Source organism: Protopterus annectens, chromosome 2.part0, assembly GCF_019279795.1.
Source record: "Protopterus annectens isolate FY-2018-M chromosome 2.part0, PAN1.0, whole genome shotgun sequence".
NCBI lineage: Eukaryota > Metazoa > Chordata > Ceratodontiformes > Protopteridae > Protopterus > Protopterus annectens.
Window position 1 is genome coordinate 495,688,599 of NC_056728.1, and position 26,182 is coordinate 495,714,780.

General features: G+C 42.1%; 1 protein-coding gene across 1 annotated transcript in view; it reads right to left on the reverse strand.

Moving 5' to 3' along the window:
• Positions 1-13,377: 13,377 nt before the first annotated feature.
• The window catches only part of FBXL3 (F-box and leucine rich repeat protein 3), a 522,035-nt gene continuing 509,230 nt past the window's right edge, over positions 13,378-26,182 (reverse strand). Inside the window, exon 5 of the mRNA XM_044060902.1 lies at positions 13,378-15,132. Within this exon, the coding sequence (XP_043916837.1) occupies positions 14,486-15,132 (647 nt within the window). The 3' untranslated portion in view covers positions 13,378-14,485. The remainder of the gene's footprint in view (positions 15,133-26,182) is intronic.

Below are 26,182 nucleotides of genomic sequence, written 5' to 3' on the forward strand. Positions count from 1 at the left end.
CCAGTGCAAGAGACAAGGCTGAGAGGAAAGGAGGGAGTGAGCGAATACTGAACAGTGAAGAGAAGGACATCTACTGTTACAGTAAGATTTTACACAACTGTACTATGACCTTCCATATCACTTTTGCAGTATTTATAACAGAAGGAAGAGTGCAAAAGCTGAAGAGGAAAACTAGGAGCAGGATGGCACTGAAGCGCCTTTTAAAAACCCATGCAGGATAGCCCTGGCAAAACCAGCTCTAGCCATGGAAATAACCCACTTATAATACTTAGTGAAGGTACGGACCAGAAGGCCAAGGATGAAATTTGTATCCAAACCCTTGAAAAAAGCACCACAAAGCAACAGCTCTGGTAGGATGAGCCTTTACTGAAGACGAAGGGCACGTACCATGAAAAGAACAACAAGAAATGGCTTTAGAAATCCAGGAAGAGATGGTCTGCTTAGAAACAGCTAAACCCAAGGACCTGGGATGAAAGGAAACAAAAGGTTGCTCAAATTTGTGAATAACGTTAGGATCATAGAATCATAGGAGATTACTAGGCTTTTGACCCGGATGTCATTTTAAACCTAGAGGTTTCATCCCATGTAATAACACAGAAATGCTAGTCAATACCCAAGATTGTATTTAGTGATGACTTCCCATGTCCAGAAGGGTTGTGGGCTCTATCCCCGGTAAGAATTTATGGTGCTCCATCCACTCGTTCAGGTTCCTCTTGAACAGTGTCATAGAGGTGCGCTGCTTCACATGAATTGATAGCCTGTTCCAAAGATGTGGCAGTCGTTGGGAGATAAATCTGTCCCTCCATAATGTCCTACTTAAGTTGCAACCCATATTTAGGTTTTACCCAAATAATATCTGAGCTTTGTATGCAAATCCAAGTTATGGAGAAGGAAAAAAGGAAGGCAACTGGATAGACTGATTAAGGGACAACTCATTGACCACCTTGGATATAAAAGAAGGATTAGTAAGAAGAGACACCGTGTCTCTGCAAGCAAGGAGGAATAGCCAAGAGAGCCTGAAGTTCTGACACCCTCTTGACTGAAGTGAAAGCCAAAAGAAAGGTCTCCCAAGTACAACAATGTAAGGAAGCTGAAGCAGCTGGCTCAAAAGGAGCCTGAATCAATTTTTCAAGAACAAAACTGAGGTTCCAGGAAGGCAGAATAGGCTTCCTGGGAGGCCTGATATGAAGGACACCTTTAAAATTGCTTCACCTCAAATCTAGAGGCCAGAGGAGGAGTCATAGGCAGAAAAGCAGGAATTGTTGACAGGTGAGTATTAAAGTACCAGAGGAACCTCCACAGATAGACAATAGTGTTGGTGAGAGAGGCACCATTCAGAAAATCTCTTCCATTTGGACAAATATGATTTCCTGGTAATGGGCTTCCTAGCGTCCTGCAGGACACGAAGAACATCTGCAGAAAAGAGGTGTCTAAAAGGGATCAAAACCCTATCACCCACAGAATCATGGATGATAGATCACTTGTCTTGGGTAAGAAGGTCCATCTGGTGAGGTAACTTGTGGTAACTGCCTTGGTCAAGTGAGATAGAAGGGGGCACCAATGCTGCCTGAGCTTAAAGGGAGTAACTAACAAGATTTTGGAAGAGTCCTGCCTGATCTTGCGCAAAATGTTCAGTAGCAGGGGAAGGGGAGTAAAGGCATCCAAAAAATCTCTTTCCAAGGAAAAGACAGGGTGTGCACTTTCTAAGCCAGAGGACTTAGGACTCTGGAACAAAAGAGGAATCTGTCTGTTCTGAGTGGAGGTGAAAAGATCTACCTGAGGAATACCGCACCGATGGATGATGTCCAGGAACACATCTCTGTGAAGCATCCATTCATAAGCTTATGCTATGGACATGCTCAGAGATTCTGCCACAAGACTGTGCTCTGAGGGAATGTAAATTGCCTGAATAGTCGCTTGATACTGGACAGCTAGATCCCATACCTGAAGAGCTAGTTTGCAAAAAAGATAGGACCTCGAGACCCCCCGCTGGTTGACATACCACATCATTGTCGTACTGTCTGTGAAAACTTTTGTGGGGCCTAGGATGAAATAGGGAATTAATAGTTTGTAGAGCCAGAAGTACGGCCCTCATCTCTTTTAAGTTGATATGGTCTGACCTCTGATGAGGTGGTCAGAGAACCTGGACTTTCAAGGGGACACAAGAGGCATCCCACCCCCGTCTGAGGCATCCATGAAAAGCACCTGAGTGGAAACTGGAGCTTAAAAAGAAAGCCCTGGATTGAGAGAGAGTTGATGAATCTACCACTAAAGCTCAAGCTTGAGACAAGGAAGAAAAGGAATCGAAAACTCTAGAGGGTGGCAATGTTGAAGCCACACCAATCTGAGATACCACTAAAGTTTCTTTATATATAGCCTGGCAAAAGGAGTATGGGACTGGTGGAAGCCATAAATTGCAGGACTCTGAAAATGTCCTTGGCTGTGACAGACAGAGAAAGAAGGGACTGGAAAAAGGCTATAAGAAACAGAGCCTTAGTGGGGGCAGGAAGAAATGCCATCATGGGAACTGTCTGAAGCTTGCATCCAAGAAAAATATGATCCTGGGAAGATGTCAGAACTGATTTATGGAGGTTTAATGCAAACTCCAGACTGTGCAATAGGCAAATGGTAAACTGGGGATCCTGTAGCAGCTTGCCGGGAGAAGGAGCTTGAATAAGCAGATTGTCTAGACAGAGAAAAAGCTGAATACCTTGAAGCCTGCAAAAAGCAATAACAGGAGCAAGGCATTGAGGTCAAAGGAAAAACAGAGAACTGAAAATGCAAAGGAAAGACAGACAAATTTAAAATTTTCCTGAAAAAATGATGGATGGGGATGAGACAGTATGCATCCTTGAGATCCAGAGACACTAGAAAGGCTTAAGGAAGTAGAAGAGAAAATAATGTCTGAAGGGACAACATCCGAAAAGAAGGAATCTTGAGCAGGAAAAGATCCACAATTGGTCACCATGTACCCTCCCTTTCAGGGGGATCAAAAACATACTGGAGTAAAATTCTTTCCCCACCTGGGTGGGAGGTACAACCTGAATGGTGTTCTGATTCAAAAGAGTGCAGAACCCCTGGGGAATGAGGAAGCTGTTCTGAGGAGGTTGAGGAATGCCTAAAAAGGGAGGAAGGGACTTCCAAACCATGAAACATCCCTGACAGATAACAGACACAACCTAAGAATCTGAGGTGATCCAAATCCAATTTGGAAGAGACAGGGAGAGGTGGACAGACAAGGGGAGGGGAAAGCCAACCATCAAATAGAACCATGCCTGTCCTGCAAAGAAAGTTTCTGTGGGGAAGGAGTATTAATCCCTTCTGAATCTTTACCAGTTATTAGTAAGACTTTTAGGGAATTATACATGCACATTCAGGTACAACAAAAGCATATTCCTGGCAAACAAATGATTTTTCTTCTGATGTAATGCCAGTTCAGTACAGCTAGCAATATTCTATGAATGCACAGCATTATTCACCATAGAAAAAATCATATACTCACTCCTTACAGAAAGTTAAAACAGTGTAACTTGACAGCTTAGCATGAGCTAATGGCTATGTGGTGACATTGGTGATATCAATCAATATAGGGTTATATCACTGAAACGCAGACATTTTTCTAGAAATATATTTGGACAATAAATACAGACATTCATTTAAAACTGAATTAAGGTTGGGCTCATTGGTGCAAAGGTAATGAATGACAATTCTCATTTTCCAGTAATGTGTTCTTAATCTTATATCCAAGCAGTTTAAATATTCGAAAACATTACATTTAGGGATAAACAATGAGTAGTTCTAGCTCTCATATTAAACAGAAACAATATAGTTTTAATTTTATGTAATATTTACTTAACTTGCAAGAACAAAGAACTTTACATGTTTGTTGTGAATCTAAAGACACTTGCTGTACGTATGCTGTGAAATTATACAAATAAAGTAGCAATTTAAGCCAAAACATGGACTGCATATTCACTTTATTCCCCAAATGTAACAAACATTTGTCTTAAAACATTTTGTACAAAGAAACATCCAAAAAATGTATCACTTTTGTACGATAATCTGTAAGGAAGTCACATATGCTTACAAATAAAAATTATAATGACTATTTTTCACACAAATTCCAGCATCTTCCACAGGTATAAACATCTGCACTGGCCCAACAAGCCAGATCAGTAATCAGTTACTTTTGAATATAGTATATATTCTTAACCTCCAAAAAATGATGGCTTGCTGACACGGTACACATCTGATGTCTGAAAATGTTCAAGGGAAATAATTCTACTGACAGCAAAGTATGTCAGCTAGTTTTACAAAAAAGCACATATGTCTTTGACAAGCCTGAATGCATATTACTTTGGTGTCATCAAGGGACCATAGGGATTAGTTATAAACACACTGCCTCAAACAGCATCCCCAAAAGACAGCCATAACTGGGTGAACCTCTAATGTCTTATGGAGAACGAATTAAAGAAATTCAGGCTAAAGTAATGCATTTAACTTGTTTAACATCACACACAAACACACTTTTACATCCACTTACAATACGGATTAACACTCAGTTTCTCCACATAAAATGTAACCACCTTCTGACCTGATACACCTCCAGTATTTGTTTTAAGTGAGACAATTTCTTGTGACAGTAACGTATTTCAGCTCATTTAAACAAATACACTTTTGTCAAGCCTGTTTAAAAATCAGATGCCTTTATGCAAAGAATGCCACTCTATCCTAACTCCCATAAAATACTCACTTTCTGATTGGCCACAGCTTAGATGATTGTTCTCAAGCAAAATAAATACATGACCACAGAAAAGTCAGTCATTCACCTTGTGGTCCACACAAATACAATGTTATTGACAATACAATGTTCTTGACAAAACTAACAATCAGTTGCTTTACACACAACTATCTCCTTTCTCACTGTAATTCCCCCAAATAACTACTTTCTGATTGGGTACACCACTACTATTTCACTATGATTATGTGAAATAAATTCTAGGCACAATGTAATTCAGCTTGTTTCAAAAAATTCACACCTTCTATAACAATCTAGCACTTTAGTGAGGTGTTTTCACACATTCTGCACCCCCCAAGTAAAAATAACCTGTTTCACAGTCACTGGATATAATGCTGATGTTTGCTCAAATGACAGAAACTTCGGCCACAATAATATATTTTAGCTCATTTCACATACATGTCACCGCTCTTGACAAACCATATCAATGATTATAAGCTTCTACATATACAATTCCTGCCCACAGCCCAGAAACATTCACATTCTGAATAGGTACACATATGATGTTTGACCGTAATCTGGCCAAAGAAAGTAAGGCTTGAACAAAGTACTTTGATTTGTTTTTTCTCACATGCACACACCGCACACACTAATAATGAAGTGAGACTGAGTAAACCTGAAGTTCTTTACTTTCACACACAGCCTGCTTTCCTACCAAAAATGTACCCCTTTCTCAATTGGTACACTTCAGATGTCTAACTGTGAGCAAGTAGTCCAAATTCTAGTCAGCAATGCATTTCAGCTGTGTTCTCTCGTATACATATACCTCCCCATGATGACATCCCATACCAAGGATTATTCAAACGTGACCAAGTAACTGTCTTATGCCTTCATACATAGTCCACCTCCTTACCCCTACTCAAACAGTTCTGTTTAGCTAAAGATACACCCGATTCTACTGCTAACAAACACTGCTGTCAGAAGACCAGTTAGTTAATTACTCTCTATATGCACCCTCCAATCAGTGTTGAATTAAAGCAAAAACAGAAATCTACAGATCATTACTGTACAGATCATTACTGTGGGCAAGCGAGTGCTGTTGTCACTGCTCACAGGCTTATCAGGTGTCCTGACAACTATTTCTAACAAGAAACATCCTTATTAAATTATCATTTATGACATAAGTTATAATACATTTATATAAATGAAAACAAACCATACTGACATAATTTTAGTTGCAAACATTATACATCACTTATAATCTATCCAGTCATCGTCAAACATTACACGCACAGCTGTTCCCACAATTCCCATTTTTCTATGTAATTTGCTCCTACCCCTTTCTAAAGATCCCAGTTCCAGTTACTTTATTTCTATTATATTTACTACTTCTAGTAAAGTTTGTTTAGCCTTTGCTTTGATTTCCATTTTCTAGCAGCTGCTTTTTAGGCAGCCACCACAATTAGACACAGCAAAGTCTTACTAAGTCTAGGGAATTATGATGCTGTACCATAGATCAAAAATATAATTTCCTTAGTTACACCAATTTGCTCACACATATCTCTGACAAAACAGTCTGCAGGGAAATCTTTAAAGTCTGCCAACTCATTACACTTCTAGAAAATATGTTCCCAATTACCTCTTTCTTCCCCATTACACCTCCAACATTTGCTGAGGAAAAATTCTTTGGAGTCCACTTGGGGTATAAAAATATCTATGTAAAGAGTTCCAAGCAAAGATCCTTAATTTTCTAGACCTTGCTGCATATTGGGACACACACATATCCCCCATTGATTCTTTGTGATTTTCTTATCCAAACTCTCTTCCCAATTCTTTCTAACCTCCTCTGATTGATTCTTATAGTTATCATGCAATATTCTGTATGCTCTGCTAATTATTCCTTTTTAACAGCCGCTTCTGTTATAGATTCTATGAAAAAGTGCTGGTCTTTTGTTTAGGATCCCCCTATTTATTTCTCTTTACTATCTGATATCAATCCTTGACAGGGAAGGCAATCTCTAGCCTACAGTCCAAATAAATTCTTGGCCTCCTCCCATTCTATTACCTTTCCCTCTCTAATTATTTGCTCCCAATACCTCTTATTTTTAACTCAACGTACAGGAGAAAACTGCCCATTAAGTTTGGAGTACCTGTTTCCTCCACCAGTCTCCAGCAGAATGCTGAGGGATCACCAGTAAACACAGATGTTGCATATACTGAAGTAACAGAAATCAGTGCTTACTTCACAAAGTACCACAATATGGACTAGTCAGCCATGAGTGGTTACAATATGAGAGACAGAGAAAGGGAACTATAACTACATGTTAGTGAACAGCAAACAGTCTCACTTCAGGGTCCACTTTGTGATACATTTTAATTTGTTTAGGATAATTATTTAATTAGTCCTTTAAATGTACTACTCTTAAGATTGTTTCAATGGTGGAGAAAGTAGTTTACATTTTAAAACAGTTGTTTATACGCAAAATGTTTAAAAAGTTATCTTTGCATCCTATGCTCTGGTCATGTTCTCAGGTGCCAAAAAAACTCATCATCCACAGTAAAGGGTTAAAAGCACATTAATTCAGATTTTATAACCATAACTGCGGTGGTGGTGCTGCGGTAGCGTTGTCGCCTCACAGTAAGACGTTGTCCTGTTTGATTCTCAGCTAGAGCGTCTTCGGTGTGGAGACATGCGTGAATGGGCGTACCTTTGTTGAAAGTTGAAAGCAACTCGGCACATAAAAATCTACTGCCAATCATTAGCGGACCAGAGTTCTGCTGTGGTGACCCCTAACCGGGAAAAGCCGAATGACACAACAACAACATTAAGTGATGAAGTATCACACACAAACTAACACAAACTACTGTTGTAAATCACTTTTGTAACACATAATATGCTAAAGTGTTACAGACAACATAAATTAACATAAAAGATCAACATTTTATTCAAGCTTTCAGTATTTTATAATGTACTGCAGAAACTGTAAATGATAGTTACTTATATTTATCAAACTACTCAAAAATATACTTAACACTAAAAAGTACAGTTTTGTACCTACCATAAATGTAGATGTTTGAAGATCCACATTGCTGCAGTCCTTACACTTGGGTAGTCCGCTGTCCTCGGTCGGCCCGAATATCAAAGTATAAGGCTGACGTCGGTCAAGGCGCATTTGACTGACATCAGGACGTCAGGGTACAAATGCGCATGACCGACGTCATATCCTCAGTCTTTTCTTGCCCCAGATGTCAGAAGACCCTAAAAATAAAGGTCAAAACCAAAAGACAGCAAACAACCAACCAACCACCCTTGCACTAATTATATGTACAATATATACAATATACACAATATGTACAACCCAACCCACACAACCACCTCTAACTACAGAGGGAAGGAGGGAGGTAAATTGGACTGCAGCAATGTGGATCTTGAACATCTACATTTATGGTAGGTACAAAACTGTACTATGTTCTTCATCTCACATTGCTGCAGTCCTTACACTTGGGTAGAATCCCAAAGCAGAGGTAAGGGAGGATGGCTAACTACAAGGAAGCAGGAGCTGCCAAAATGCCCTGCAAAACAGCAGTGGCAAAACCAGCCCTGGATTTAGAGTAAAGTGGCAGGTGATAATGCCTAGAGAAAGTATGCACTGAACTCCAAGTAGCTGCCTCCAAAATATCCTTGGTTGCCACTCCCGTCAAAAAAGCTGCTGAAGTGGCAGTAGCCCTAGTGGAATGAGGCCTAATCCCAGCTGGAATCTCCTTGCCATGATGGGAATAACAGAAAGCAATGCAAAACCCAATCCACTTAGAAATAGTTTGTTTTGACACAGGCTTGCCCTGAGAACTCAAAGCAAAAGAAACAAACAACTGCTGAGACTGCCTGAACCCTTTAGTTCTGTCCAAATAATAACGCAACTGCCTGTGTACATCTAAAGTGTGCAAAATCTTTTCCCCTTTATTTTGGGGATTTGCATAAAAAGTAGGCAAATGAATAGTTTGGTTTAAAGCCACACTAGAAACCACCTTAGGCATAAAGGAAGGATTAGTGCGTAATGATACCCTATCCTTATGGAAAATCAAGAAAGGCTCAACCGCCATAAGGGCCTGCAATTCAGAAACCCTTCTTGCAGAGGTAATGGCCAACAAAAAAGCAGTCTTCCATGACAAATATTTCAACTCAGAAGTAGCTGCAGGCTCAAAAGGTTGTAGAGTGAGTTTCTCCAACACAAAATTGAGATCCCAAGCAGGAGTAGGAGCTCTTCGTGGGGGTCTTATATTCTTTGCCCCTCTAAGAAATTGCTTGAACAAAGGATGAGAAAACAATGGTGGGTCGCAATCACAGTGAGCCGAAATTGCCGCAGCATGAACTTTAATAGAAGAGAAAGACAAACCTTTGTCTAGTAACTCAGTAAGATATTGAAGAGCCACACACAAATTAGGCTCAGAAACATCAAAATCTTTTGCTGCACTCCAAAATAAAAATCTCTTCCATTTGTCTGCGTACACTTTCCTTGTACTAGGCCTTCTAGCTTCCAAAATAACATTCAAAACTTGCTGAGGAAGTGGAGGCCCACTATGGTTCAAAACAGAATATGCCAGGCTGTTAGGTGCAGAGAGTGAAGCTTGACATTGAGCAAATGGCTATCCTCCTGTGACAACAGGTGTGGAATCGAAGGCAAAGGCCATGGAGGCTTCCGTACCAGACTTCTCAGTAATGGGTACCAGTGCTGTCGAAGCCAATCTGGAGCTATTAAAATCATCCTTGGCTTGTCCTGTCTGACCTTTAGAAGTACCTTTGGGAGGAGAGGCAGAGGTGGAAAGGCATACACATGAAGATTGCTCCAATTGAAAGAAAGAGCATCCACTCTCCAAGCTGTGGGATGAAACCTTTTGTGCAAAACTTTGGCAGCTGATGGTTTAGTGGAGAAGCGAACAGATCTATGTCTGGAGTTCCCCATGACACTGTCAATTTCTGAAATACATGAGGATCCAATTTCCACTCGTGGGGATCCATAATTCGTCTGCTCAACACATCTGCTAAGGAGTTCTGTGCTCCTGGCAGAAACCTTGCCTGAAGATTGAGCTGTAAACTGAGAGCAGTCTCCCACAAAATCATTGCTTGCCTGCATAGAGGATAAGAATCGTTCCCCTTGCTTGTTGATGTACCACATGACAGTTGTGTTGTCTGTTAGAATCAACACCTGCCCTGGAAGAAGTAATTCCTTGAAAGCTATTAATGCAAACTGGACTGCTAACATCTCCTTCATGTTGATATGTAGATGTTGTAGTCTGGCAGGCCACTTGTCTTGTATCCACTTTCCATTTAGATGAGCTCCCCAAGCTTTGTCTGAGGCATCTGTCGTTAAAATCTGTCTCGCCTCTGGCCGGGTCACAGAGAGTCCCTTGTTTAGGTGACATTCCTGAGCCCACCACAAAAATTCCTTTTGAATGCAAGGTATTATTTGAATGACAGTGTCCAGATCCTGGCAGTGCTGTGTCCATACATTTTTGAGATACCATTGTAGCTTCCTCATATACAGTTTGGCATTGGGAAGCACCAGAATACAAGATGCCATGAACCCTAAGGCTTGAAGGACTGTCCTTGCAGTCAGCCCGGACTGATGAGATAGTTGATGGAAGTAAAGGGATAGACTCTTTTGTTTGTCCGGGGTTAAAAAGGCCATCTGGGATGCTGTATTCAGTCTCACACCCAGGAAGCACATGTCCTGAGAGGGTACTAGACTGGACTTTATTTTGTTCACAGAATACCCCAGGCATCTTAGCACTGCTATCACATATTCCAAATGATGAAGAAGCTCTTCCCTTCCTTGAGCCAGAATCAGGCAGTCGTCCAAATAAGGATAGATCTGTATTCCTTTTAGCCTGAAGAAAGCTATCACTGGAGCCAGAACTTTCGTGAACACTCTGGGCGCAGTAGATAAGCCAAAGGGCAATGCAGAGAACTGATAGTGAAAAGTCCCAGCTCAAACGCAGATACTTCCTGCAACTTAGTCTGATAGGAACATGAAGGTAAGCCTCCTTGAGATCCAAAGTTACCATCCAATGATCTTTGCCCAGCAGAGGTAAAAGCTGCTGCAACGTCAACATTTTGAACTTGGGAATGTCCAGATAAGTGTTGAGGATAGATAAATCCAAAATTGGTCTCCACGTGTTCCCCTTCTTTGGTACTAGGAACAGGCGAGAATAAAATCCTAGGCCCACTTCTGGCATAGGAACCGGCTGTATGGCCCCTATTTGGAGCAACAGAGAAACTTGCTTGTGAGCCTCTATTCTTTGTTGAGGAGGAACGTCTGGCATGCCTTTGAAAGGAGGCAAGGTATGGAAATAAAACCTGTAGCCGTGGTGTATGATATCCAATACCCATCTGTCTTGGGTAATTAAACTCCAATTTTCTTTGAAAAGTGCCAACCTTCCTCCCAAAGGTGCTGCCAGACGAGAAGGCTCTGGCAGCTGAAAAGGTAGGTCATTGGGTCTGTTTACGAAAGGACTGACCCCTGCCCTCACCGAAGACTGTGCAGGAGAACTCCCTGTTCTAGGCCTGAAAGAGCCCTGAGCTCTGCCCCTACCACGTCTAGATCTACCCCTAGACTGGGAATCATAAGAAGGATACGTCCACCCCTTAGTAGGCCAATTTCTACTAAACTTTGGAGGCTGGACCTGCAAAAATCTTTAACAGTCTGCATAGACTTAGCCTTGTCTTCCATTTTCTTTAAAACTGCCTCAACAGGAGAACCAAACAACACGTCAGATTGCAAAGGAGCATCTAAAATCCTTGTTTTAACATGGTCAGACAAATTCTGATCCCTCAGCCAGGCGTGCCTGCGAAGAACTGACCCAGTGGCAGCCACCCTAGACGAGGCCTGTACAGCATCAAAACCACATTGCAAAGAATGCTTACCCACCTGTTCAGAAACATGTACTAAATCTTGCAACTCTTTACAATCAATACCTTCTGCCAGAGCATCAACCTTAGCCTTCAATTGTGAAAGGAGATAGTTTTGGTATTTCAACATGTGAAACTGGCAATTCAAAGCCCTCATAGCAAGAGTGGAAGAAGTATAAACTTTCTTTCCCCATCTATCCAAGGCCCTGGCTTCTTTGTCTGCAGGAACCGGATTCTTTACAACAGAAGCCTTAACACCTTTAGGCCCCTGGCTAACAGTTTCTGGGTCTGCCCTAGGACTCTTAAAAAGAAACTTATGAGCTTCAGGCACCCTGTAATACCTATCCGGTTTAACAGGAGCAGGAGGCAAAGAATCAGGATTAAGAGAAGCCTCTGTAAAAACATCTTCCACTACATCCAAAACAGGAGGTATAGCCAAAGGCCTATGCTGGGGTAAAAACAAAAATTCCCTAAGCCTTTTCCTGGAATCAGAGAAGTCCTGACCTTCCCACTTAAAATGCTCCCTCATGGAATGAAGAGTTTCTGAAAAAGAAAAATCCTCAGGAGGAGAAGCAGAAGGAGTAGAATCATCCACATCAGAATCAGAATAAGGAGAGTACTCCTGTAAGTCTTCAGCCGAAGACTCTGAAACATCTGAAGCCTGCTCAAAACTCCCTAACTCAGGCTCCACCCTAGGTCTCTTATCAGGAGGGGGCATAGAATCCCTAATCAAAGTAATCAAATCTTCTGCCATTTTAAGCATATGCTTCTTGGGCACAGTTCCAGAAGAACTAGGGGTGACACCAACTGAAACTGAACCTGGCCTGCCCCTGGGAGAAGCCTTTGAAACAGAAGGAGAGGGCCTAGCCACCCTAGGAAGGGAGGGGAGTATAGTAACCTGAGAAGCCCCCTCAGCCTGACCTGCCTCCTGAGAGGCCACATCTTGCAATAATAAAGTCTCACCCTGGGAACACAAAGAAACCTCCGGTGGAGCCACCGGCTCCACCGACACCTCTAAAGAACCGGCGTCCGGTACAGATGGTTCTTCTAGCCTAGGCTTAACTGCTTTGTCCTTGCGCTTCTTCGAAGAAGCGGGCGCCGGAGCATCCGACGGCATTTTATAATTGCACCGCTTCCCAAAGACTAACCTGGCACAATCCAACCTTCTCTTTATAGTGCGTTTATTGAATCTAGCACAAGAGCGACAGCCAACAACGTCGTGCTCAGGCCCTAAGCAAGGAATACACAAAGTATGATAATCTCTATGCGGTATCTGTTTCCCACAAGAAATGCAATTATTGACTTTTCTGACATCCGGTAAATCACTGAGGCAAGAAAAACCAAAATATTCCCAACGGGGTACTTAGCCAACTTTGAACTCGGTCTGAAACTTCGGAATCGAAAAATCTCAGAATGCCAACCGGCACTTGCAATGCTGCTTCTGCATCGGACCATGCGGCAAAAAAGACTGAGGATATGACGTCGGTCATGCGCATTTGTACCCTGACATCCTGATGTCAGTCAAATGCGCCTTGACCGACGTCAGCCTTATACTTTGATATTCGGGCCGACCGAGGACAGCGGACTACCCAAGTGTAAGGACTGCAGCAATGTGAGATGAAGAACATCTAAAATGTTATACTGTATTTTGCTACACAGTCTGTATTAAACAAAAATATCTTGCTCTAAGTAAACTGCTTAGAAATAATTTACTTACAGCATAGTGCACACGTATGATCATAGCTTTCAGGGTTTTATTTATGAGTGCTTAGTAAAATGTAATACTGTTTCTGTCCTGTTTAGAAGCAGATTATGCTAGCTTCTGTCTTAATTCCAGAGATCTGAAACATTTACAAACTATATTCCAAAGACAAAATATACATAATGTAAAATACATTCCATAAATTCTACATTTTATATACAGTGTGTTCTGAAAATTAACAAATTACATTACTTTACATTTTCTCAATTCTCTAATGAGAACTACCAAATACTAATATTGTACTATGTTCCTTAGTTTATACAGCATATATTAGTCTGCTGCTGTTCCAAACAACTTGACACTTCCTATGCATCTGACATTTTGGACAGCAACTCCCAAACTTTATTAAAGAAATATCCTCTACTAGACTATATTTCAGTGGCTGCTTAAATAGCAACAGAAGATTTAGGTTATTACAAAATGAAAAGCAGCCTGTTATACTGCCCGATTACTTCATAAGCCAATCAAAAGCAACACACACACACACACACACACACACACACACACACACACACACACACACACACACACACACACACACACACACACACACACACACCAGTGAGTGAGTGTGCATTCATGTATGGGTCACATGGGAAAAAGTGCCCCCCCCACAGATAATTATAAAACCTGAAAATGCATTTATATTATAATGCACTGCTGTGAGAATACATCATCAACCTGTACAGCCTGCTCAGTCTGTTTTCACTGCTTAATATACATATGTAAAGAGATATAAAGTGCCACTAGATTAATTTTAAAGAATAAACTACTTGCAAAATAATCAAATCAAAAAGACAAAAGAAATGAAGACCGACTGCTGACAGGAAAAAATGTACTGGTCCCTGGTGTTGCTACCTATTCCAGAAACCTCATTAGCTTAAAACCCTGACTCTAAAAAGAGTTTTATTAAGGGCACATCCAGTGTCCTAATAAATAAGACTACTTGTTATCTTAGTTCATTATGCGATTATCACCTTGCATTAGACACAGTTCTGACAGAATGTCACCAGTGTGCTATACACTGATTAGAGTTTCACTAAACCAAGTTCTTGGGGACAACATTAGTGAATTTACTTTACCAAGTGGGCATCATGTCAGGGAACCAGACTCTACCCAGATGTTTAGACACCTCCCAGTGAATCTGCTCCACGCTATAGTCCTGATCAGGTATTAAAACTTCTTCCATTATTGACAGCTGAGACAGACGTTTCCCGCACATCTTCACAAATTCCACAAAGGCACTACATGACACCTCACATTCGCCTAAGCCAATGGCTGTCAAATTCTTGCATCGTTCAGCAATGCGGATCAGCTCCTCATCCAGTGGTCTTAAGCCATTAGCACATACAACCAACTCAACCAGCCTGGAGCAGCACATTCCAACTCGACCAAGAACATCCTTACTTACTGACCGCCCAAAGTAAAGATGGGTAACTGGTGTTTCATACCGAAAGAATGGGTCAAATTCTTCCTCATCATACAGGAAAAAGTACATAACCAAATTGACTTTGGGAGAATGTTTAATAAGGGCATCCCAACTACTCTTCTGGAGAGTATGGAAATGCGTCTGGCCTGGGTTCTCGCTGACCACATCAATTCTTAGGTGCTCCAGTCGGACATGTTTTTCAGATGATAAAGCAAGGAGGAGGTCATCACTTAAGAGATGGTAGTTTAAAGCTAACTCACGCAAGCCATGACACTGATCAGCCACACAGAGAATACCTTAAAAAAAAAAAGACAAACTTAGTTAATAACATGTGTAACGTAGACAGTTTATTGGTAATAAAGTAATCTACAAAATACTATTTATCCTGAACTGCTCCTTTTAGTTATTTTTCTTTCTTAAAACACAACTTACAGAGTGCAAAAAGTACAGTTGTGTAACTAAACTTACCGTAAACAGTAGATGTTTGAATGACCACTGCTGCAGTAACCTTAGCTATATGGATTACATCCTGCCAAGGATATAACAGCCGACCAGCTTCCAAAGTTTCAGGGCACCTTCCACATGCCCAAACACTCCGCTCAAGCGGAGCAGACTAAACATATAGGTTTAGGCACCAAGCCGCCCCTCAGACCTTTTCATGCCAACAGAGACAGGGAAACTGAGCCCTGAAAGGACAATGTTAGGAACAACAACAACTAACTATTCACACCCGGACATAAAAAAATACCAACAAATAAGGGGGGGGTGGAGGAAGGGAGCAGCTACTGCAGCAGTGATCATTCAAGCATTTTCTGTGATGGTAAGTTCACTTATACAACTTTACTATGTTTATCACACTAACCACTGCTGCAGTAGCCCTGGCTATAAGAGCAGATGTTAAGTCTCTATATCATTGATCCAAAACATACTCCTGGCCATTTCTGCTCACATGCAGACCTGATATACTGAGGATGACAAGCTGTGGTGCCTATTTATCTGGCTTCTTACATCTTGACTTTTTCACCAACACTTCCAACATTTTGTTGTTGTTGTTTTGATAGCCAGGTTCTCTGGTTTTCACCCGTTATGGTAATCTGACTACCAAAGTCCCTCCCTCTCCCTTTGATTGCCATTGTCAGTTGTGTAAGTTAATCAAGTACTCTTCCCACCTATTGCTTTACATAGATTCGTACTATTGAGATCCCACTCAGCAAAAAAAAGTACTGCTCTTTAGCTAACCCCCTTACCACAAACCATCATTTTCACAAAGCTCTCATTTGCTTAGCATCCTTGCCACACTCTGAGAGGGTCCTGAATAATCATGTGCTATCCCTGACAGATGAAAGATTTATATTTCTGCTTTGCACCTCATTTAACTGCTTTACTTACATATTTTTGCACTTCAAATCTTTTTCAATTACCTCTGATATTGTGCTGATTGTGGTGAACTGCACTTTTGAGAAGCTTTACTGGCAGAGTTACTGTTTAAGTTGCTACTTTGTATTTTTGTTGGTACATTATTGTATTCCTGCAATTTTGGCCCTGCTAACGGGATTCTACACAGTTTCCTTGTTTTAAGCGCCTGTATAAAACCATTGTGTTTGAGAGGCTCTTGGCTGATTCCCACAGAGCTCAGCAACACTTGGTGTCATCGCCTGAGCCTCTGAAGTGATTTCCTTGTATCATGTACCATCCAGGCACAAGCTAAGTACTTGTGTATTTAAAAAAATCTCACTTCCAGATGCTATTTTAGAGACTGACTACTGATTTCTTGTTATTTGAGCATTTATCTGTATTTAAGCTAAAATTACTGCATTTGCTCAAACTGTCTTGCTATTGGTCTGACTTGACATGAAATCACCTTGTCCAGACAGTTTGTTAAAGTTTTGTGGTAGCATATACTCTTAAGCAATCTTTTTGAACTTTTACATTAACAGGACTGGAACTTTCCATTTAGCAGTACAAGTGGTGGCCTGGTCTACATGAGCTGGAAAACACAGAAGTTAACCTATAAAACTAGTAGTGGGACTGTAACCTGCAGTTTAGTGATAAACTGCACAATGTCAAGCTCAGAGCAGCTAGCTTGCACATCAGCACTAATACCATATCTTGGCACTACTCAACTCTGATCCCTAACCCTAGAGACCACTTTAGAAGACCTCTGTAAAACCCAGTCATCAGACCCAAATAGCCTACCCTAATAAAGGCCTGAACAACATGGATATGCAATTTCCAAATATCTATGTAGCCAGCTTGGTAGATACGGGCATCATAGGTTCATACTAGGCTATCTGCCCTAGGGCATTTATAAGCCTAGCCAGAGTGTGTTTGGCTTTCGCCACCCATTTTAAATTAATTTTGCTATGCCTTTTTTTGAGGTTAGTATACTGTGCCTCTGTCTAACAGTGACACAGAAGTGATAGCCGGGGTAAACCTACGATCTCCCATCCACTCATCAAGATTCCTCTTGAAGAGAGTCAATGTGGGACTCTGCCTAACCTGGACTGGGATTTTATTCCAGAGTGAAGGGAGCCTCTGGGTTATGAATCTGTCCCTCCAGCATGTCCTATTTATTTCAGTGCTGAGGTTCAAGTCTCTCGAGCGCGTAACTCGATGGGATTTGGATTTTCTGAGGTGCAGCATGTCCATTAATTCTGGCACAAGGGTTGTCTAGGTTGTTTAAACAGAATGATACCCTGGAGTTCGTCCATGTGAAAATCATCTTAGATATAGTCCCTTAACATACTTTAGCTAGCTGTAGGTCACCATCTATGTCTTAAGAATCTCTTATCTAGACCTAATGCAGGCATTCCCCATCAAACCAAACACTCTATTAATGGGAGACTGTAAGTACCCCCTCTATAGACAGGGACATTAACACAAATGCCTTTTATCGGTTAGTGTGCACTTCAACCAGAGGTTCAAACATACTGTACCTTGTTCTCACTGATATGAGTGCGTGCTGCCCCCTGCGCCCCCATGTCATGTCTTCACTGGTGAGGTTGGATCACAAGGTTATCTCATTTGAAATAAAATTAAAGTACAGTTTTGTACCTACCATAAATGTAGATGTCCGAACTGGATAGCATCTGCAGTCATAACAAGTGGGTTGTCCTGTCGTCAGGCAGCCCTGCAGTCGGCCGGATTCCAAAGTCCGGGTCCCGCTGATGTCGCACTCCACCCGACGTCATCTCTGTTGGTCTTCAGGTATAAAAGCATCAGCCGACGCCATTTTCCTCAGTGTTTCTTGCCCCAGATGCCAGTAGCCCTCTTGCAGGCTAAAATTTGGATAGATGCCAATGTTTCCAAATAGATAGAGGTAAACACAACAATAAGCATATATGTACATCTATACAAACAAATACACCATAAAGACTCCCCAACAGCTAGCTATTAGGAGGGTAAACACCCTAGGAGTACCACAGAGGGGAAGGAGGTGACTGCAGATGCTATCCAGTTCGGACATCTACATTTATGGTAGGTACAAAACTGTACTATGTCCTTCATGGATGCATCTGCAGTCATAACAAGTGGGTAGAATACCATAGCCAACTAGGGAGGAGGATAAAAGTAGATTATGGTGTGTTTAGGATCCCTTGCAGTACAGCAGTGGCAAACCCTGCTCGGGATCTGGAATATAGAGGCAAATTATAATGCTTGGCAAATGTATGCACGGAGGTCCAAGTAGCCGCCTCAATAATGTCTTTGGTTGCCACGAAGGCTGTGGTAGTGGCTGTTGCCCTTGTAGAATGAGGTCTTATGTTCTGTGGAATTGGTTTTCCATGGAAGGAGTAACAGTATCGTATGCAATTTCCTATCCATTTGGAGATTGTCTGTTTGGAAATAGCTTTTCCTTCCCTTCCTGTTGCATAGGCTACAAAAGTTGGTCAGTCTTTCTGCTATTTTTGTTCTGTCCAAGTAGTAGCGTAGCTGTCTATGTACATCCAAGGTATGCAGTATTCTTTCCCTCTGTTTTGTGGGTTGGGAAAGAAGGTAGGTAGGTGGATTGCCTGGTTTAAAGATACTCTGGATACCACCTTGGGCATAAATGTAGGATTAGTTCTCATGGACACTCTATCTTGGTGGAAGATTAGGAAGGGTTGCACTGCCATTAAGGCCTGTAGTTCTGAAACCCTCCTTGCTGAAGTAATTGCCAGTAGGAAGGCAGTTTTCCATGACAGGTGTTGTAGGTCTGCTGTTGCTGCTGGTTCAAAGGGTGATAGTGTCAACTTTTCTAGCACAAAGTTTAAATCCCAGGCTGGTAATGGTGGTTTCCTTGGAGGTTTTACATTCTTGATTCCTCTGAGGAACTGCCTGAGCAAAGGGTGCGAAAAACAGGTGGATCAAAGCTGTATTCTGCTGAAATAGCTGATGCATGTATCTTGATGGAGGAGTAGGACAGGCCTGAATGAAGAAGTTCGCCAGATACTCCAGAATGTTAGGCATATCTATGTTTGACACATCTTTTCCTCTTCGGTACTCCAAATGACAAACCTTTTCCATTTTCCAGCATAGTTCCTTCTTGTTGAAGGTCTGCGTGCTTCAAGAATAATGTCTTTAACTCTTTGGGAAAGTTCTGGATTAGCTGCTGCTATGTGATGTTCCATGCAGTCAGTTGCAGCGTTTTTAGGTTTGGATGTATGATGCTGTAGTTGTTCTGAGTTAACATCAAAGGCATCACGGGTATTGGCCACATATTGTTCCGAGACATGCTCTTCAGTAGTGGGTACCAGTGTTGTCTTGGCCAGTTTGGGGCTATCAGGATTATCCTTGGACGTTCTTCCTTGATTTTTAGTAGTACCTTGTGTATCAAAGGAAGAGGTGGGAATATGCTGTTAGGCCTTTCCAGTTGAAGGAGAGTGAGTCCACTTTCCATGCTAGTGGGTGGAATGTCCTTGTGCAGAATTTTTTGAGCTGGTGATTGAGAGGTGATGCGAATAGGTCTATCTGTGGCATTCCCCATTTCTTTGAGATGGTCTTGAAGATGTCCGGTGCAGCTTCCATTCGTGGGCATCAGTGGTTCTGCTTAATATGTCTGCTAGAGTATTGTCTTTCCCCGGTACAAACATTGCCTGTAACTGAATGTTGTAGCTGAGTGCCAGGGTCCACAGCTCCAAGGTCATTCTGCATACGGGGTATGAATGAGTGCCTCCTTGTTTGTTGATGTACCACATGACTGTGGTGTTGTCTGTCCTTATCATCAACTGGCCCTCTTTGAGGAATGGTTTGAACTTTTGGATTGCCAGTTTTACTGCCAGCATTTCTTTTAGATTGATGTGCAGGTGAAGTTGATCCTGTGTCCACAATCCTTGCACGCATTTGTCCAGCATGTGGGCCCCATCCTAGGTCTGAAGCGTCTGTTGTGATGGTCTGGCTTGGTTGACATCTGCGAAAGGGTAGGCCTGGGTTTGACTGGCATGCCTGAGCCCACCATAGGAACTCCTGTTTTAAGCATGGAATTAGTGGGATTTCTGTTTCTAGACTGTGTCTGTGTTGGGACCATAAATTCTTTAGGTACCACTGTAGTTTCCTCATATGTAGTCTGGCAAATGGGACCAAGATTATGCATGATGCCATGAAGCCCAAGGCCTGCAGAAATTTTCTTGCTGTTAACTCGTTCAGTTTTGTTAGTGCCAAGAAGTAAAGAGGAAGTTCTTTTTGTTTTCTGTAGTCAGGAATGCCATTTGTTGTACTGTGTCCAATTCAAGAATGTCCTTGTTTGGGATGGTATCAGCCTTGACTTTTGTAAATTGACTGTGTATCCCAGTCCTTGTAGCAAGTAAATGACCCTTTGTAAATCTGTTGTCAGCTTGCTTTTGTTGTCCCCTTGTAGTAGGCAGTCGTCCAGGTATGGGTAAATCTGAATTCCTGTAGTCTGCAATGGGCGATTACTGATGCCAGGCATTTTGTGAATACTCTGGGCGCAGTAGATAAGCCAAAGGGCAATGCTGAGAATTGATAGTGCTCTGATCCTGCAAGAAATCTGAGGTATCTTCTGCAGATTGGTCGAATGGGGACGTGCAGGTATGCCTCCTTGAGATCTAGAGTTACCAGCCAAGACTCCTTGCCCAGCATGGGAAGAAGTTGCTGTAGGGTCAGCATTTTGAATTTTGGGACAATGATGTATGTATTTAAGGTGGACAGGTCGAGAATTGGTCTCCAACTTTTTTCCTTTCTTGGAACTAGGAATAGTCTGGAATAGAACCCCTTTCCTTGTTCTGCTGTTGGCACTCTTTCCACAGCTCTCATGTTTGCTAACTCCATTATCTGGCGTAGAGCCTCTGTTTTTTGATTTGGAGGTAGATTTGGCATTCCTCTTTTGACTGGTAAAGTGTGGAAGTGAAACCGGTAACCTTGATCTATGGTTTGTAAAATCCACTTGTCTTTTGTTATGTAGTGCCAGTTCTTTGAAAATAAGGTTAACTTTCCGTCTAGAGGAGCTGCTATTTGTTCCCTGGTAGGCGGAGTTAGGATTAAGTCACTGTGGTTGTGCTGATGTAGTGGCAGTGGCTGCATCTGTGCCTCTGTTGTTACCTTGCCACTGTCGTCCTCTGTAGGCACCTCCTCTGGATTGGTTTCTGCCTCTGGAACGTCTATTCCTGCCCCTTTGAAATTTTGTGGAGTCAGGAAAGGACCAATTTTTGGCAGGCCAGTTCCTGCTAAACCTTGGGGTTGAACCTGCAAGAAATCTTTAACAGTTTGAACAGATTTTGCCTTTTCTTCCATTTTCTTCATAACCTGCTGGGCAGGTGTACCAAACAAACTTGTCTTGTCCATAGGAGCATCTAGCAACTTAGCTTTAACATGATCCGGTAAAGCTTGTTCCTTTAGCCATGCATGCCTTCTTATCACTGTGCCTGTCATGGCTGATCTAAATGAAGCCTCCAGTGCATCATAGCCACATTTTAAGGAATGGTTGCTAACCTGTTGTATGTTATTTACCATCTCTAATACATATTTCTTATCAAGAGATTCATCAGTGGTTAGTTTTTAGTTAACTGATCAAGCATAAACTCTTGGTATTGTATCATGTGAAACTGACAGTTTAAAGCTCTAGCTGAGAGAGTAGCTGAAGTGTAGACCTTTTACCCCATCTGTCTAATGACCTTGCTTCCCTTTCAGAAGGAATAGGGTTTACTGCCTTGGGACCCTGGGATATAGTTTCTGGGTCTGCAAGTGGGGCCTTGTAAAGGTGGTGATGAGTATCTGGCACCCTGTAAAATCTGTCTGGTTTGGCAGGGGCTGGGGGTAAAGAATCTCAAACATCATTGAAAGCATCATCCACCACAGAGAGAACAGGAGGTATAGCTAAGGGCCTGTGCTGTGGGAGGTGCAGAAAGGTCCTAAGTCTTTTCTGGAGTCTGAAAATCCTGTTGCTGCCATTGGAACTGTTCTCGCATGGCATGCAAGGTTTCCCCAAAGGAGAATTCTTCTGGTGGGGAAGCAGCTGGAATGGATTCTTCAGCATCAGAATCTTCAAAATTGGAGAAGGGAGCCTCTGGCTGGTCAGTAATGTCTGATTCATCAGCAGAATCATCAGAAGACACTGGCTCAGGGGCTCTGCCCTAGGTCTCTTCTCTGGGGCTGAGAGGCCCTGTCTGGGTGAGATTGAGATCCTCTAATTAAAGAAATTAAATCTTCTGCCAAAGAAAGCATTTGAGAACTAGAAGAGGGCCTGGATGTGGGGGTTTAACAGGCACTGATTTAGTAGTCTTGGCTGCTTTAGCCCTGGCGAAGGCCTTAATGGACATGGCTGCTGGAGGCCTAGCAGCACCACGTGCTGGGGTAGAGACATCCAAGGGATGGTGTCTGATAAGTCAGCCACCGTAGTGGGTAAAATTTCTGAGGTCGATTCAAGAGTTGTAGCAGGGGCCTCAGTTGTAAGAATAGGTTCAGCTGTACTTTGATCAGTTTTTTTCGGCGAAACGCCGGGACGACGCGTGTATCTCTTATCTTTGCGTTTTTGGAAGATTGGGTAGTCGGAGGATCCAAAATCAGTACCGAAAAACTGTTCCGGTTGAAGAACAGGCTGCGGCTGGGCCTAAACAAGGCAGACAGTGAGAGTGGAAATCTTTATGAGGTATTTGTTTCCCACAGGTTAAACAATTGTTAACTTTTTCTGACATCGGCTGAGGCAAGAAAGAGTCCCCCAGCTTTAGAAGTGCAAGAAAGACTGAGGAAAATGGCCTGATGCTTTAAGACCAACAGAGACAGGACAACCCACTTGTTATGACTGCAGATGCATCCATGAAGGACATCTTGGAAAACCCAGCAAAACCTGTTACAGTTGCAAGCTATTCTAAAGGAAACTATATCCTATTAAGCGAAAGTTTATCAAAATTCAATGCCTTGCCCAACCCAGAGTTCACAATGCAGAATTATTCATAGAAACACCATAAAAACACGCAAATGGCTGCAAAGAGGCTGCTGTACCTAGCAGAAGCCAGCCCAAAACACACCCAAAAAAACAACCCACACTGGTGGAATCCTAATCTCAGCAAGGTGTATAACAAAAGGAAAATGGCTAAAGTCAGAAACAGCAACTCCCATAATGACAAGAGCTCACTAATCAAACTAAACAGGAAACTAAGAGGACTAATTTAATACAAGGCCAATTACAAGGTTAAGATATCTTCTCAGGCTAAAGACAACAAATAGGCCTTCTACAGCTATGCCTGAAACCTCAAAAGGAACACACAACAGTGTTCTGAACTGGTAATAAATGGTACCGTCCACAGACTGACAAAGTAAATCTGCTGGCCGACAAATTCAGGTGAAACTTTACAACCCCCCCCCCCCTGTGAAATCCCTATCAGCATAAATTCCCCAGCTATAAGCAGGGAGCAGGTCATAGCGGGCCACAAAGGCTAACAGTATCCCAGGTTGCCTCATAAATAGCCTGAAACAATGACCTATCAGGACCACTTGAGCCACTTTTCAACTATAGCCTCAAGACAGGCTACATACCATATAAATGGAGGATGTCAATTGTTATGACCATTTACAAGGGTGGACCATCAACTCTGGAAACTACAGACCCATTAGTCTGACTAGTCTAATATGTAAAGCCACACAATGAATTATTATGGAAATGATCAATAAAGGCATTGGCAACCTAGAGACACTGGTCCCATCCTAGTTTGGTTTTGTCAAAGGAAGGTCAATCCTACTTAATCTGGTACACTTCTTTGAGAAGGTAACCAAGGAAATTGATAAAGGGAAATGGTACATACCACCTACCTAGACAAGACTAAAGCATTTGACACAACTCCCCACAGGTATTGTGGACAAACTCACTGAACTAGGCATAAATCCCAACTCAACTCACTGCATTGCCAGCTGGCTCACAGCTAGAACCAAAGTCGTCAGGATTGCTGAGACCAGCTCCATCAAGAATCAGTTCACCAGTGGAGTACGGCAGGGCTCTGTGCTGGTGCCACTCCTATTTGGCCCTCTACTTCTCAGAGGTCAAGGCTAATGTGAAGGGCTTTGGTCTCATCAAGTTCACAGACTGCTGCAAATTGGGAGCTATCATAAATTCCCCATGGCATTAAGATCCTGCAAGAAGGTCTGGCAGATAAATGACTGGTGTCAAAGCCACAGACTAAAACTCAATGCAAAGAAGTGCTTTTTGGGTAAATGTCTACTTAGGCAAATTACTTGACTTATACGACACCTCTAAGAGATGATCCAGTACTTAAAGATCTGGGAACATATGCACACAGTAATCTGTCCTCTGGCCAACACATAGTCAAGGTAGTAAGAAAATCATTCTGTATCGCCCAACTTATGTAAGGGTATGACATCCAGGTCCAAGTAAGTTAAAAATATCACTCTACTTGTCCCTTATCAGACCCATCACTGAATACAATGCACCCTTTGGCATGTACCTGATCTGATATAAAAAACAGCTGGAACACCCACAGAGGTTCCTCACCAAGAGAATCCAGGGTATTAACACATCGTCCTATATAGATCACCTTAGAGCTGTGTCTATACTTTTGTTTCCTACATGTTGCTGAGGGGTGATTTCTGTTTGGAATACAAAGCATCCTTAGATCCAGACCTGATGAACATTTTGTACATCTGCAAAACTAGAGTCAGGAATACGAACTTTGTTTGCGACATAAACAAAACATACTGCCAAGAGAGATATGTGTCTCAAAGGATCCCCATGCTCTGAATATGCTGCCCATCCATGTGAATCAGGGATTATCCTTAACCCTATTAAAACAACCTTGACCACTGGATGGGAAAATGCAAATTCTAACTGGGCTGGCTCCATGTCTCTTTACAAACAGATGCTGACAGTAAACATTCCCTAACACCCACCTAACACCCCCCCCCCCCGTAACATTTTAGTAACATCCTAACAAACATACTCCTCCTAATAAACATATTCTCCCAATTCAAATGTATGTGTTACCAGGGAACTGCAACTGAGATGGGTTGATTGCTAGGCTTATAAAAGGCCCTGGTTGTTGTTAGCTTAGTATATACCTATGAACCTATTTGGAAAGTGTGAGGGTTCAGGAGCCCCTGGAGAACGGTCCTAGCAAGAACTGATCTAGACCTAGACAAAGAATCAAGCTTGTAATGCCATGTTAACATTTGTACAAAGGACAATGTAATATCTGGAGAATCCAACCCTTTCCAAAAAGCCACAGATGAAGCCAAGGCCTTTGTAGAGTGGGCCACGACTTTGGCTGGAATAGTTTTGTTGTGGTGAATATAACAAAAGTTAATAGCCCGAGACGACCATTTGGAAATAGTCTGTTTTAACGGATCTACTTCAGTAGATTGGCTTACCTGAACACCGAAACTCAAATACCAGAGACGAAATCACCGTACAGACTAGGATACTAAATGTACAAAACATTGGAAAGCCACACTGGGAAAATTTACCACCACCACGAAAACAAGCCACACTAAATTCAACCCATCCAACTTGGGGGCTTCATACCCCACACCTCCCTTACTTACTATACCAACTCCAAGATCACATTACAGTATGGAAAAGGGCAAAGGTCACCATGTTGGCCAACCGACTCTTTTCCCGTGTTAAACTTCCTATGTTTTGCCATTCAGTATCCTGGTCTGTTTGGCGTTTTCGTCTCGGGTATCTGGGCTTCGGTGTTCAGGTGAGTCGATCTACTGAAATAGATCCATTTTTAACATAGATTGTCCCCTTTCTACCTTCACAAGAAATGAACTGATCCGAGAGATCTGAAAGATTTAGTTCTGCCAAGACAGTACCCAAGTTGTCTGTGTACATCCAAGGTATGGAATATCCTTTCTCCCTCATTTTTTGGGTTCAGGAAAGAAAACAGGGAGATGAACAGTTTG